The sequence below is a fragment of the Eurosta solidaginis genome, chromosome 1, assembly GCF_040869045.1.
Source record: "Eurosta solidaginis isolate ZX-2024a chromosome 1, ASM4086904v1, whole genome shotgun sequence".
NCBI classification, from domain to species: Eukaryota; Metazoa; Arthropoda; class Insecta; order Diptera; family Tephritidae; genus Eurosta; species Eurosta solidaginis.
The window spans coordinates 379,038,291-379,053,411 of record NC_090319.1 but is presented as its reverse complement, the minus strand read 5'-3'; the positions used below and the strand labels follow the sequence as shown (position 1 = coordinate 379,053,411).

Here is a 15,121-nt window from a genome sequence, read left to right as displayed (position 1 = left end):
TTTTACGGAAAACAATTGAAATAATCATTGGCCATTAAAATAGGCATCTAATTAATTGATTACTAATGCTAATTCAAATTTAACAGGTCTGGTTTTATTCATGTTTTGTTTGATGTTTTTTTGTTTGCATAATTTAGAGGCTCGATTACTTATGAAAAGTTGATTCTGTATAGCTTGGGAAGTCTCAGACGGCCTTCCATAAATGTATTAAGGACTAGTACAGAAATTTCTGCAAATTTAGAACTCCCTTTAAGTTTTTTAGTAATGACATATTATGCTTTGAATAAATTATTATACTCAGCGTGCTTTGTACACAGAGTATATTAACTTTGGTAATATGACGGTTGGTTGTACAGGTATAAAGGAATCAAGATAGATATAGACTTCCGTAGATCAAAATCATCAGTATTGTAAAGAAATTTGATTAAGCGATGACCGTCCGTCCGTCTATCCATCCGTTAACACTATAAGTTAAGAAAATATTGATATATCTACACTATATTCGATATATTCGAATTCGGCTTGTTAAGATCAATACTTAAGGGGATCAAGCGCAGATTCTGTAACAGATGTTGTTAACCTCTCAGCTGATTTCTTCTTCTTGATAATTTCCAAGCAACGCCTTGGCACAACAAGATGTAAGTCAAGGCGAATTCAGTATAAGTTGTTGTTATTCTATCGGCTGAATGCCTTTTCTTGCTTGTTTTCTATACAACCCCTTCGCACAATAATAAGTCAGTTAATTGAAATTTATGCAAGTCTTCTTTTGACTTAAAATGCACGGCGAATTGGGTTGAATTTGCTTTGCGATAATCTTGTGCCAAAGCGAGTTCAGTACCAGGTATTGTTATCCCAACAGCTGATTGCTTCTTCTGTAGATGCAAGGCGAATTAATACAAGGTTATGGCAAAGCGAATTCAACCAATTCGCCGTGCAAAAGAATGTCAAGTCAAAAGAAAATATGAATTGATTTCGATTAACTGACATATTGTTGTCCAAGGCGTTGTATGGAAAATTATCAAGACGAAGCAATCAGGTGCTGGGATAAAAACACTTGGTACTGAATTCGCCTTGCATAAAGGATGATTGCTTTTTCTTGATTATTTTCCATACACCGCCTTGTACAACAATATATCTATTAGTTAATCGAAATCAATGAAAATCTTCTTTTGATTTAACATTCTTCTTCACAGCGAATTGGTTGAATTCGCTCTGCCACCAACTGGTATGGATTCGCCTTGACCTTGATGTAAGCTAATAAAAATCAATTCTAATTTTCTTTTCATTTGACGTTCTTCTGCACGGCGAATTGGTTGAATTTGCTTTGCCATCACCTTGTATAATTTCGCCTTGCCTTGTATAGACTCGCCAGTCAATTCAAAAGAAAATTTTCATTGATTTCTATTAACTGACGTTGTTGTACACGGCGTTGTATGGAAAATTTTCAATAAGAAGTAATCAGCTGTTTGGATAACAACGCCTTGTACTGAATTCGCCTTGCATTAAGCTTGATTGCTTCTTCTTGATTATTTTCCATACAACGCCTTGTACAACAATATATCTATCAGTTAATCGAAATCAATGAAAATCTTCTTTTGATTTGACATACTTCTGCAAGGCGAATTGGTTGAATTCGCATTGCCACCACCTGATATGGATTCTCTTCGGCCTTGATGTAAGCTAGTAAAAATCAATGCTAATTTTCTTTTAATTTAACATTCCTCTGTACGGCGAATTGGGTATTTTCGCTTTTTATCACTTTAAATAGATTTGCCTTGAGGAGAACACATAAATGAGGTAATCTTTTATGCCACTTTAAGTTCCCGTAAATACAATTATTTTTTATTTATCTACTCAAATTGCTAGCACTTTTCTGTTCAATAAAAATTACAGAATAAATTCAACATTTGAAAAAAAATATTTAAGAGTTTTCAAAATTTGAAGGCGATAGAAATTTTATTTCGTGAAAACTGCAAAAAGCCTTGCAATATCCATAAATTAACGCACGAAGTTAGTTTGTTGATAGCCAGTAATTTAGTTAAAGAACATAACAAGAAACCAAATAAAATGTAAGTACAGTTGAGTATTAAATGTGTCCACCAACAACAAAACTAAAATGCCAATATTAAAAATACAAATAGAAGATACCCAGAAGTTGGCTTACAAGCGGTAAACAAATTTCAAACTCTCTTTTTATCGGATTACTTACAGATGAGTGGACGTGATGACTTTTTCTCCAAAGAGGCTTCACTCATCAACCGTTCCAAACGAGAACTAGCAGATGGACGTGATAAGGATCCGATCTATAAATTGCGATTGCAGTGCTTTAGTCGTGGAGCAACGGGCATACTGGGATTGGCCAGGTAACTGGGGGTAAAAGGGATGTAAACAAAAGAGAAAAAATTAATTATGCAACATTGTGTGTATGTATGTGTTAACGGGAAAAATCGCATTAAACGACAAATACGAAAATTATTGACAGACGACAAGCGCACAAAAACGAAAAAAGTAGAAGCTAATAAAAGTGAAGGAAGGAAGCAAAAATATTCAATCCAAAACAGACATGGCATTAGATGCACCAAAGTATCGTATTGGTAATATACCATTAGGATAACAAGGAATTTGGACTGTTGTTACTTTTAAAACTCGTCATAGATTTGCGTAAAGATAAAGAAGAATTTCGAAAAGAAGGGCTTAAGGTTTCGGTTAGCAGCTATGCAGATGAGAGTTGCTATGAAATTGCAACTGAAAGCAAATACAATGCAATAAAATGAAATATTCAACATTCCATTCAAATTTACAACGTAAATTTAATCCTACAGATACTTGTGCGTATGCATTAGGGTGAACCTTGTTTGTGTTGAAGCATAGCAAGTCAAAAAAACTTACGAAAGATATATTAAAATTGGTTAATGAGAAGAAGCGAACAAAGCGACTTGTTTTACTTTTCTTCGTAACTGAAAGCAAGATGAGGGTAAGGTGATATTAGAATCAGAGGTTTAGAGAGAGACGATACAGTTTTACAATGGGTAACGTTCTTATATAAACGTACTCAATGAAGTCAGAATCAAGCTAGTTTTTTCGCGAGGAGGGAAGAGTCGCAGCCCTTCCCGCAACAATTGTGCAAAAAGCTGAACAATTTCATTTTTCTAATGTGGAAAAGAATGCAAATGATTTCGGCAAACCTTAGCTCATTTTGCTGTGGTTTTAAGCACGAAAAACACTCCATGAAGGTTACAGTTCAGTGGATTTAGTCGCCTTTATGACAGACATTCCTATCGCGGAAGTATTATCAGCATCTGAACCCGCCAGAGCCTACGCCTTGCACAACCAATTAAGAACTACTTCCAGCATTCCCTTGTTAAATTATATAGAGGCATCCGCAAGAAGAACATTAAATATTTCCAATCTATTCTCCCCTCTAAATTCAACTTTTACTATCATCATATAGTAGTATTGTAGAAAACTCTGGCCACGGCGAACATCATTAACGTGTTCTACAACGTAAAGTGATGGTTGGTATAAGCGGTTTTAGATGAGTGCCTAACTTCGCAATGCATGTCCAGTGGATATTTCGGACAAAATGGCTGCGACCTGATCTGGGCTACGCGATAGGGGCGAACATTCAGCATTCCTATTGAGCTACGAGATATGGGCGAACATTCAACATTCTTACTAACTTTGACTTTATTCCAGACGGCACAGAGTAGCGTTTGGCGACAACTGCCCTTGTGCGAGCTTCGCCTTAGTCGTTTCCTTAAAAAAGGTGGGGGAAAAATGGCCTAGAAGGTTTAGTGCGGTCATATAAAATCGTTCGTGCAATGGTTGAGCCATAACCTAAATCGTGTTTGTTAACGGAGCCAGGATACCACGGAGCGAAGGGTACCATCAACTTCGATAGCACTCTCCGAAATCTTCGGGAAGTGTTTTTTCGCTACAAGAACAAAGAAACCATTAGGGGCAATGAACAAGCTAACTGGTTCGCGAATGAATCGAAGTTAAAAGATGTGGTTGATTGAGAGTTTTCTGTCAGAACCTTAGTTATTTTTTGTGTTCCACTTATTTGTTATAATAATGTCAATAATTAATGAAGAACCCGGAATTTCATGACCTGCCAAATATTTTTAGCACAAGTCCTGCTTACTTTATGGTATAAAATAGTCAAATAAGGCACACCCTAATATTTGCACAGCTTAGTAATACTGAAATGGCCTCGCAACGTATCGACCTATCGACCACCCAATTCGACAAGCAAATGTCGACCTAGACCATCAACCGTCTGGCGATTCCTTCTCGCTCTATACACCATCTGTTCTATCTATGACTATTCAACCAACTGTCCAATCGTTCATCAGTCTTTATCATGCCGCATAAACTATTCACGAGTACACCTCTCTATCCCTTTCCATCCGTACAACATGTAATTTAATGCATTCTGGAATGCCACAGTATTTCTGTTGACTAGCTGACAGCTGGTTAGTTGCTTATTTGGTTGATTTCGATTCGGTTTTGTTGGTTTGCATTGAGAGCTGAAGTTGTTGTATGACAGAGTTTGCATTAATTTTATGTATGTGTGTGTGTATACGAAAAAGTTTCGTATTTTTTTTCATCCTCATTTGTATGTTTATAAGCGAGTGTGCAGATTGTTAAGCACGGTAAACCATGAGTTTTACTTGCAGAAGCATTAAAATAATGAAATTACACAAAAAATTATTGCAAATGGTATGCAGATGAAGGTTTCGAAAGGAAATAATCCTAACGAATGTCGCTTTTTCCTGGGCAAGAGTTGAGTATGAAAGAGTAATGAACGTGTTGTCATCATTGTTTGACATTCATATGAACTGCGGCATCCATACCCCTTTGATTGCAGGAAACCTTCGAGACCTGAAGCGATTTGATGGCAGTTTTAGGTATGGATTACAAACCATACAGAGTAATTATATATTTACCCTTTCAATGACGTCAAAATCTAATTTTGAAGTATTTCTGTAGGGAAGGTCCCTCCTTTCTCGGCTACCAAACACTGGAGTCAATAACAGTACTTTGTAACGTATAACACGCCTTAAGCAGTGAAGCCTTATATCTGCGTTACAAAGCCGCCATTATCATTTCTCGAAAAATTTCCTTAGGCAATATATCCCTCCGCCACGCTCCTAATATGCTGACAGATTAGTATCTGCTCGGTAAAATTATTAAGGAAATAGCGCCAGCATGCCTTCAATCCTTTTCGAAAGTGGTAAAAGTCCTTCGGACCCTATTTACTAATCTTGGCAAGTCTTATTTCCCCGGGAATTATTACACTGTAGCCCTTGACAATGGCGGAGTCGAAATTCGTCCAACCAGGTTATTTCCCAAAATTCTCAAACAAGCCACTTGCGTTCTCTGAAGAACTTAAGTGGGAGCGAAAGACCCACCTTCCCAACCTTTGCTAGACTTTTGAAAAACCGTGTGCCATGAAATCTGAGTCGGCTTGCTTGCAGTTCTGGACAATGTCAGATAAAGTGATGAATCGACTTCTCCCCATCCTCATTCTGACAGCTTTTGCAGACGCAGTAAATTGTAGTAAACAATAGCGAGATTTGTTAAGCTTTAGTTGGAAAATAGTTCCTTTCCTATCCAAATATTGCCACCAAAACATTGAGACCTCGCAATCATCTCGGGTAACACAGCGGTGGTCGTACAGAACTGTCTGCCTTGCCTATGTCTATTTCGGAAACATTTACTTGCCATCTCATCTGCAAATTCATGGCCTTCAATGTCGCTGTGCCAGGAACCCAGCAAAAGGTGATATTTAAACGACTTATAGACGACAGTGAGGCTCCACATCTACGCACGATACCCGATTTTATCACACTTGATTCAAATGCCTTTAAGGTGGCTGGTTCTCAACAAAGATTTACTGAAGCACTCTATCTGCTCTCAACGGTGCAGACCCCGACCCGGTAGACATTGTATATATCACTAAAGGAGTTCAGATCCATTTTCCGTTTTCGTGCCGTCTAGAGCGGTTTTAATACCCCCACCACAATCTAGGCCTTCCTCCTATTTCTCCGAGGATATCTTACGTTATAAAGTTCTCTCAAAATAAAATTGGAAATGATTTTGAAGTTTTCCAAAACTATACCTTAAATAGTCCCAAAAATTTCCTGTAGTACTGCTAAAATTGTTTCGAAATTGTCTCGAAAAGATCCAGAAGTTATCGCGAAACGAAATCCGAAGTGATCTTGAAATTGTTTTTAAATGGTTCAGAAATAGTTTTCGAATAAATCCGAAAATAATCCCGAAATATACCTATAATGATGGGGTCACAACATGTTTACGAAATGGTCTAGAAATGATCCTGAGATCCCAAAGTTATAAAAAAGGTAAATAAATGTAAGGCGCGATAACCTCCAAAGAGATCTAAGGCCGAGCTTCTCTTCCAATTTGCGTTGTGCTCCTCTTGATTTTCCCTACAAATTGGCCGGACGCGACCTACATGTTTTATGCCGACTCCGAACGGCATCTGCAAGGCAGGTGAGTTTGCTTTTCATGGCAGAAATAAACCCGGAGCGCTTGCCAAACACTGCCGAGGGGCGACCCCGCTTAGAAAACTTTTCATCTAATTGAAAAACCGTATTTCTAAAATTTTGATGTTGCTTTGCTCGGGGTGTGAACCCAGGGCATTCGGTGTGGTAGGCGGAGCACGCTACCATCACACCATGGTGGGCGCCAAAAGTTATACCTAAAATAATAGTCTCAAATTATTAAAAACATTATCCAGAAATTATTCTAAAACAGCCGCAAAATGCACAGAAATAGTTTCGATATTATCCTTAAATAATTTCGAAGTATTCCTTAAGTAATCCCAGATAATTCTAGCAACCGTCCTATATAAGTCCCCTTTTAATGAATGATCTGGTATATCTTCTTTTAATGAAAAAGGACGATGAGTCGATGAGTGCTCTTTTTGTAAGTTTCGCTTTAATTCTTCTATTTCAAAATCAATCCCTTTTGTTTTACTCACCAGATGAGTTTCTAAAATCTCTATAGCTAAGCAGCATAAGATCTCGATGCTTAACATACCCTTGAATTTCAGGAAATCGGCAAACAAAAGAAGAATAAAGCGTCATCTAATTGGAGTGGCACAGCGCACATCCCTCGGAGCAGTTGGTCGGTTAGGTCTTTAAAAACTTCTAGTATTTGCTAAAAAGATGGAATTTTTTTCTAACGTAAGACTTATTTCTTGCCATGGTTTCAGTGCGTTCATCGAACGCATTCAGACTAGCCAGCTCAACCAAACCTAGGTTAGGTTAGGGTGTTACCCACACTTCCACTCGCAAACATTTTTGTCCTTTGTGAGTGCCCTCTGTAAGTACAGGGTGGGGAAAAATTCGTTAAGCCCCATTAGCTCCTAGTGGTCCTCAACGAACCACTTGCTTTTCCTGATGAACCCAAGAAGAAGCGAGACTTCCACCTCCCCAACCTGTGTCAGGCTCTCGAAGAAGCGTGAGTCCAGAAATCTGAGCCTTCTCTTTTGAAGCGCCGTGCATCGACAGAGAAAGTGGTAGATCGACTCCTCTTCCTCCTAATCCTGTCAGCTTCTGCAGAGGGAGCTTGTTGTTATTCGCCACCGTCAAAGCATTGGTGCGATAGCACAATGACCTGTGATGACACCCGTAAATACCCTCACCGCAGATTTGTTCAACTGATGTGCTTTTTGGTATGCATGCTGAGCTGCATCTATCTGCCATAGATTGGCATTGTTTCTAATATGAAGATCAATAAGTCTCTCCAGTGCTTTAAGGATAAAAAGGAGAGGCTTATTAGTATGTAATATTTGGCTTCCGATTGGTTAAGTTTTCCTGCTTTGGGAATGAAAACCACCCGTACATTTCTCCAGGCTTCCGTTACATAACCAACTTGTAGGCATCTTGAGAAGATGCCGTGTAGATGTGGTATCAGTTCGTCACAAGCGGCTTGTAACATAGGCGGTATCACACCATGTGGTATCAGTTCGTCACAAGCGGCTTGTAATATAGCTGGTATCACACCATTCGGTCCTGCCGATTTGTAGGGTTCGAATGACTTTATAGCCCATGATATTTTATTCCGGTCAACGATGTCCATGACGGCGGTTTCTGGAGGGTATGCGGGGTTTTCCGGCATCGCCGGGCCCGTCGTATCCGTGCATCACGGAAAGTGTGGCTCCATCAAGACCTCTAGAGTTTCCTGACTGCAGACGGTCCATGAGCCATCAGACTGCCTTATGCTACTAGGGGCTGAACTAGATCCTGATAGTATTTTGCGATGTCTTGATGCCTCATTTGTCGTCGCCAAATTCTCACAGTATTGTTCCCATGATATCCTTTTTGCCTTCTTGATGCAGCTTTTGTATTTGTTAAAGCTACTTTTTGTAGGCATCCCAGACCTCTTCCAGCCGGCTATGTTTGGCTTTGTTGAAGAGTTTTCTTGTTGCTCACCTGAGTTGGCTTAGCTCTGTGTTCCACCACGTAGTTCAAGGTCTTACCCGTGGTCTAGTAAGGGGACAACAGGGTTCAAAAGTGCTTGCAATATCGTTGTCAGTCGGTTTACCGCTCTGTCTATATTGTTAGCTCCCCGTCTGACTTCTATTTCCGAGGATGCCAGTTTGTGAGATACTACTTCAGAATATTTGTTCCAGTCTGTTTTTCTTGGATATCTATATGGCCGGGGAACTTCCACTTCAAGATCGATGTTGAAGAGTATCCTACTGTGGTCCGAGAAGGAGCTTGTGTCTGACACTCTCCAGTCATGTTGTTGTTGATGTAGCAGTGCTTCGCCCCACCTAACAGCTGCGACCGATCACAAATTGTCATCAATATCCTCTAACAGGAGTCCAAGGAAACTAGCTCTCCAGTCATCGAAGCTTACAGTGGGAGAGTCTGTGACCAGGATGATCAAACCTAACTAATATTTATTTATCGCATACATTTTCACATTTTTGTATTAGTTAAATAATCTGTTTAAACCATTTCAGGACGTTCCGTAATATGGATGATGACGGCAACAAATCGCTGAGTTATGAAGAATTCAACAAAGGCATAAGAGAAGCCGGCCTAGATTGTACCGAAAGTGAGATAAAGGATATGTTTAACAGGTAACAAAAAAAGTTTTTTGAAGTGTTAATGGTTAAAATATAACTTAATACAATAATGGGCTGTTTTTTTTTTCTTAAAATTCAAATTTTGATTTATATAAAGAAACGCTAAATATTTTTCAATAACATAAAATGTTAATATTTACTATGATTTTGCAGATTCGATGAAGACAACGATGGTGCAATCAATACGACAGAGTTTTTGGTGAAATTGCGGGTAAGCAGCGAAATTACTATGAAATAATTGTAATATATTGTAGTAGATTTACAGTTTCGTCAATTAATTTTTTTTGATAATTTAACCAAAAAATCATTTGAATGTTGGATCTCTGGTTGGAACTAAGACTATACACTTTGAAATAATTCGAAAGAGTTTTACGAAAATTTGAACTGTTCACTTAGTTTTTGCTGAACTCTTTTTGAGTCTGCAGTCTTGTATCCCAAGAAATTTTAGTTCGACAAAGTACAAGGTTTAGGTCACTTGTAATTCGTATTGATTTTTGACAATTTATTTTATTTTATTTTTATTTTTTTTATTTAGTTAGTCTATGAACAAAAGTTTCTTTCAAACTAATAACAATTAACAATAAAAAATAAAAACTAAAACCAAAAACCTAGAATATAGTGTTTAGAATCTTAGAAAAAACACTTTTCGAAAGTGAAAAATCAAATTGGATAGAACTCGAGATCAAACTAAATTCAATCAGGGCTCGTACAAGAGTAGCATTACGCGAATAATCAGTTTTACAATTAACGCCATAAAAAGCAAGAAAGCTACGAATATTACGCTGAGGTATGTTAAAATTAATTTTCTCCAAAAGAAAAGAGCAGTCAATGTCGCCACTGATAATATTATGAACAAAAGAAACGAGAACGCCGTTCGTCTGGCTTCCAAAGTTTTTAAATTAATCAAAAGCAGGCGAGATTCATAAGATGGAATTAAATAAATAAATGTAAGGCGCGATAACCTCCGAAGAGATCTAAGGCCGAGCTGCTCTTCCAATTTTCGTCGTGCTCCTCTTAATTTTCCCTACAAAATGGCCGGACGGGACCTACATGTTTTATGCCGACCCTGAACGGCATCTGCAAGGCAGATGAGTTTTCACTGAGAGCTTTTCATGGCAGAAATACACCCGGAGCGCTTGCCAAACACTGCCGAGGGGCGATCCCGCTTAGAAAAATTTTCTTCTAATTGAAAAACCTTATTTCTAAAATTTTGTTGTTGCTTTTCCCGGGGGGCGAACCCAGGGCATACGGTGTGATAGGCGGAGCACGCTACCATCACACCACGGTGGCCGCTATGGAATTGGTTCATCCAAATTCAAAGAATGTAAAGCATATTTGAGAAAAACTTTTTGCACCCGTTCAATCCTGTTAACGTAGTTTTTGGAACTTGGCCGCCATATGAAAACACCCTATTCCAAATTAGAACGAACAAACGCCGTGTACAATAACTTGAGAGTATAAGGGTCACAAAAATTTGAATTATTGCGTCTAACAAATCCAAATACCGAATAAGCTTTCGAAATAATGTGACTAATATGTCTATCGAAAGAGAATTTACTAGAATTACACCAAGATCTTTAATTTCATTCAAAATTTGTAATAGTGAATGGGAAATGTGATAAGATGTCGGCAAGATATTACGAATTTTCGCATAAGTGACTTTAAAACACTTTTTGATATTTAAAGAAAGCCGATAATTAAAGCACCATACATCTAAGCTATCAATGTCTTTCTGAAGCTTAACAGCATCATCCGATTTTGCAATTTTCGAAAATACCTTTAGAGTAAGAACTTAGCAAAATTGAAGCAGCTTCTTATATCATTAATAAACAAAACTAACAGTAATGGGCCTAGTATACTTCCTAGAGGAACCCCAGAACAGGCGAAGCATGGATCAGAAGAAGTGCCGTCAACTGTTACCACACAAATTCTGTTACATAAATAAGACTGGATCCATTTCAAAGAAATCGAATGAAATCCTAAACGGGAAAGCTTATAGATCAATAAGGAATGTGAAACTTTATCGAAAGCTTTTGGGAAATCAGTGCAAACGCAGTCAACTTGAAGTCCCGAAGAGAAAGATGCAATACAATACTCACTAAATACTGCAAGACTCGAAACCGTATTTCCGAAATAATACACATGAACATGCCCACTGCTATGTTTTGTAGCAAAACAGTTCCCACACGCATGTTCGGGTGTTACTTAGGGCGGAAAATTTAATGATCTGCACCAATTTCAGGGCACATCATGACCTTTGGCTACCAAAACAATGGGATATTTTAAGGTAAGGTAACACGGACATCCCAACACGATTGGTGTGAAACTTTCACAGCTCGTCAGATATCTAGCGTTAGCTCAAAGCTTAATAATTGCCGTCACTGGCGACTATGCCTTCACTAACATTTGACGACCTAACCATACTACTCTCTTAAAATAAGCTAACTAACTATCGAGGCCTGAGAGCATTACCCTAGCGCGTCCTGCTATCTGTCTGATGCTCAACTCTGGCTACGGCTAGCCTCATACCAGGTGATAAATATCGGAAATGTCCTCGAATTACTCTGCAGCAGCTGCAATCATAGCTATACATCAAAATACAATAATCAGGCGACTGATTGTTTAATATAAGATGGCTAGTTGGGGCACCATAAAGTTCTAGTCAAAAACTCAAAAATACAATGACAAAACATAGATCTATTTTGGCGATAAATATATGTTTTATCTGAAAGGGTGTTCAATTACTTCCGCAAAATTTCATTAGCAAGTGTATGTTTTGGAACCCTAACCTGAAAAATGGAAACAGGCTAGGTTGATACCGCTACAAGAACCTGGGAAGCCATCAAATGACGGAGATTCATATCTTTCTAGGCCGGTGGAGAAAAAGGTTATAATCCCCAAATTTTTGTACATATCCTTTTTATCAAAACCTCCTTTTTAACCAAATAAATATCATAAGACCTAGCAACATATAAATGAAGAACATGACTTATCCGATCTAAATTTTCAACTGCAAAATATGAAAGCAAATTTTCTGGGAGACGGATGTTTAACAGTTTGTACATACGACTTCAAACACTTAACAGCAATATACACAATAATTTGACTGGATAAGACATCTTCCCACGTGACCGAAGTAATTTCTTGCTTTGTAATGTGGATGCATTTTTTTTTAATGGACCTTGTGGCTTCGCGCTACCCTGTTGTTGTTGTTGTTTCTGTAGCTATATGGACACTCCCCGAAAGCCTTGGGGAGTGTTATCAATGTTGATGGTCCTTTGCTGGATGCAGATCCGGTAAGTTCCGGTAACAAGCACCATTAGGGTACTAGCCCGACCATCTCGGGAACGATTTGGTAGGGCCATATGAGTCCTCCTAGGCCAAAACGCCCTCCCACCCCCTAGATCCAGACCCTCGGCTGTTGAAGAAACAGGATTCGACAGGGATATCATCAGCTAAACGTGATACTTAAAGAGAACAGAAGCAAACGTATTATACATTAATTATAAAGAGATTTGAGAACAGTCTCTTTTATAGAAAAAAGGGAATCCGAGCTATCAAATTTGTTTGAGTGAGAGTTATTATCCTGGCTTCTGTATTGCGAACGATAGTTCGGAAGAACGATTCGCTTCAAACGATTTCGTCCATCACTGGTTTTCCCTATCATTTTCGGTTCCTACTTTATTTCAAACAGGAATGTGAAAGCATTTGTCAGATGATATGTTGCCATCGTTTAACATAGTACATATACACTAGCATTCCATCTCTGAGGCGTAATGAACGTCCGCGATTAAGGCCCTTAGTTCGAAGTCCGAGAGGGAACACAAAATTTCATTTCGTTCAGAAGTAACGGGCTTGAAATTGATTCATTAAAAAGTTTTGTCATACATATTACACCAAGAATTTCCCTTCGACTAGCAAAAGTTGGAAGATTGGTTGTAAGATCGATTAATATAATACACAGATGCACTCAATGCTTATTTTGTCTTTTCTAACAAAACCTTATTTACCAAGTGAAGCTCTGGCGACCCAAGGCTCCTCATGCAACTAGGTCTATGGGATAAAGTATTCAATGTGGTCATATTAAATCGTTTCCGAGATTCTTGGGCTATTTAATTAATGGTTTTTGTTACCGAAACTTATCAGATCTATATCTGGCAAAAGACTATCAACATCGGTAACACTCCCCCAAAACCTTCGGAGAGCATCCTCATGGCTACTAAAAACACAACAACACAAATTCTGTATCCCTCTACATTGCGTGTGGTCTTGTCAATTATTTGTAGCATTGTTTGTGGATATGTATGCCTCACGTCATTGTCGCACCGAGTACGATGCGATCATAAGCCGAGTCGTCCGTCTGTCGAAAGCTTTAGTAAAAAGTAGGATTTTTTTGATTTTGATTTAGGTTTTTTTTTTTTAATTATGGAAAATAAATAAAAGAAGAACCTAATAAAAAGAATCATTTCCTATGCCTTTACCGCATTCATCAAACAAATATTTTTTTTGTTCCATTTTTAGCCATCCATGCATCAATCGCGTTTGGATATTATTGATAAAGCTTTCAAGAAAATCGATCAAGCGGGTGATGGCGTTATCACCATAAATGATCTGAAAACAATTTACTGTGTCAGAGATCACCCAAAATATCTAAGCGGAGAAATGACCGAAAATGAAATACTTACACAATTTTTAAATAATTTTGAAGGTGGCAACGGTAATCACGATGGCAAAGTAACAAAAGAGGAATTCCTCAATTATTATGCCACGATTAGTGCTTCAATTGATAATGATGCCTATTTTGATTTGGTTATGAGGAAGGCATATAAATTGTAATTGTTTATTCTTTTAATATCACACCGGGAGCTGCCACGAAATTAGTGAAAAAAAAACTGCGTGTAAAAAAAGCTGCCTAACTAAACTAGAAAATATATTTTAATAGCTTGTAGATAATCTGCCAACAAAAATTAATAAAATTTGAGCTAGATAAATGTAATATTCATAAAAGAATAATATATTATATTGTTTGTTAATACTTAAACCATGATAGCAAGAAACTGTTTTTACAAATTTACTTTAAAATTTGTTAAACTATTTTAACTCATTGTACAATTAATTCATGCACAAGAAACATTTTGGTATTTTACTATGAAATAAAAAAATGTTGACGTTGAAATGATTTTGTATGATTTTATATACGACTAGAAGACCCGGCAGACGTTGCTCTGCCCTAAATCTGGTCTATCTGCATATGTTTTAATAAGCTTTTTCCGTCTAACTCTGCCCTCGCCCCTCTACACCTTTCCTAATCTTTGTATTTACTCTTCCCCCCGTATTTTTCGCTTCATCGCTTCTTCGTCTCATTCCTTCTCTTTCTCAGTATTCTTCTCCTTTTTCTTTTCTCTTCGATCACGTTTTTCTCATTCTTCTTCATATCTTATTGCCAGTCCCAGATGGTGCTATGTATTTTGTTCCAGTCCCATTTCGAGTCTCAGACCCAGTCCCACTCCGAGTCTCAGTCTCAGTTCTAGTCGTAATCCAAGTAGCAGCCCGTCTCTGGCCTACTTCCCGGAAAAAAGCATCGTAAATACTAATATAGGCAAATTTATATACCAAATTTCAGGGAAATCGAATAGGACGTATGTAAATAGGTATGTGGGTATTATTAATTCTTGTCTTCATTTCGGCTTCGCATGCATATTTATCAGTTTTGCTAGGTTGATGCGACTAATTCGAATATCACAATGAAAATTACTTTAAAGCTCTCAGCAACAATTTTCATTTGATGCCCATAATACACACACATTCTAGGGGTATTCTAATCCACATTTTGGCCTATATCTCGAGACTCTAGTCACCCAGCGGTGTAAAACTTACTTTGCACTAAAGCACACATCAACAGCTTCAATTTGATACCCATAATTTAAAAAAACTATCTAGGCGTTCACTGCCCCACGTTTTGGCCTATATCTCGAGACACTAGTCACCCAGGAGTAT

At 37.9% G+C, this 15,121-nt stretch overlaps 1 protein-coding gene across 2 annotated transcripts in view; it reads left to right on the top strand.

Moving 5' to 3' along the window:
- Nucleotides 1–14,300, top strand: part of LOC137245304 (calcyphosin-like protein) — a 33,522-nt gene extending 19,222 nt beyond the window's left edge. Inside the window, exons 1-5 of one of the 2 annotated variants that reach the window (XM_067775741.1) lie at nucleotides 1,887–2,069; nucleotides 2,212–2,363; nucleotides 8,999–9,118; nucleotides 9,278–9,335; nucleotides 13,646–14,300. In XM_067775741.1, the coding sequence (XP_067631842.1) occupies nucleotides 2,212–2,363; nucleotides 8,999–9,118; nucleotides 9,278–9,335; nucleotides 13,646–13,960 (645 nt within the window). In that variant the 5' untranslated portion in view covers nucleotides 1,887–2,069 and the 3' untranslated portion in view covers nucleotides 13,961–14,300. Of the gene's footprint in view, nucleotides 1–1,886; nucleotides 2,070–2,211; nucleotides 2,364–8,998; nucleotides 9,119–9,277; nucleotides 9,336–13,645 lie in introns of those variants that run through there. The other variant, XM_067775731.1, reaches the window with a different exon arrangement.
- The last annotated feature ends 821 nt before the right edge of the window (nucleotides 14,301–15,121 follow it).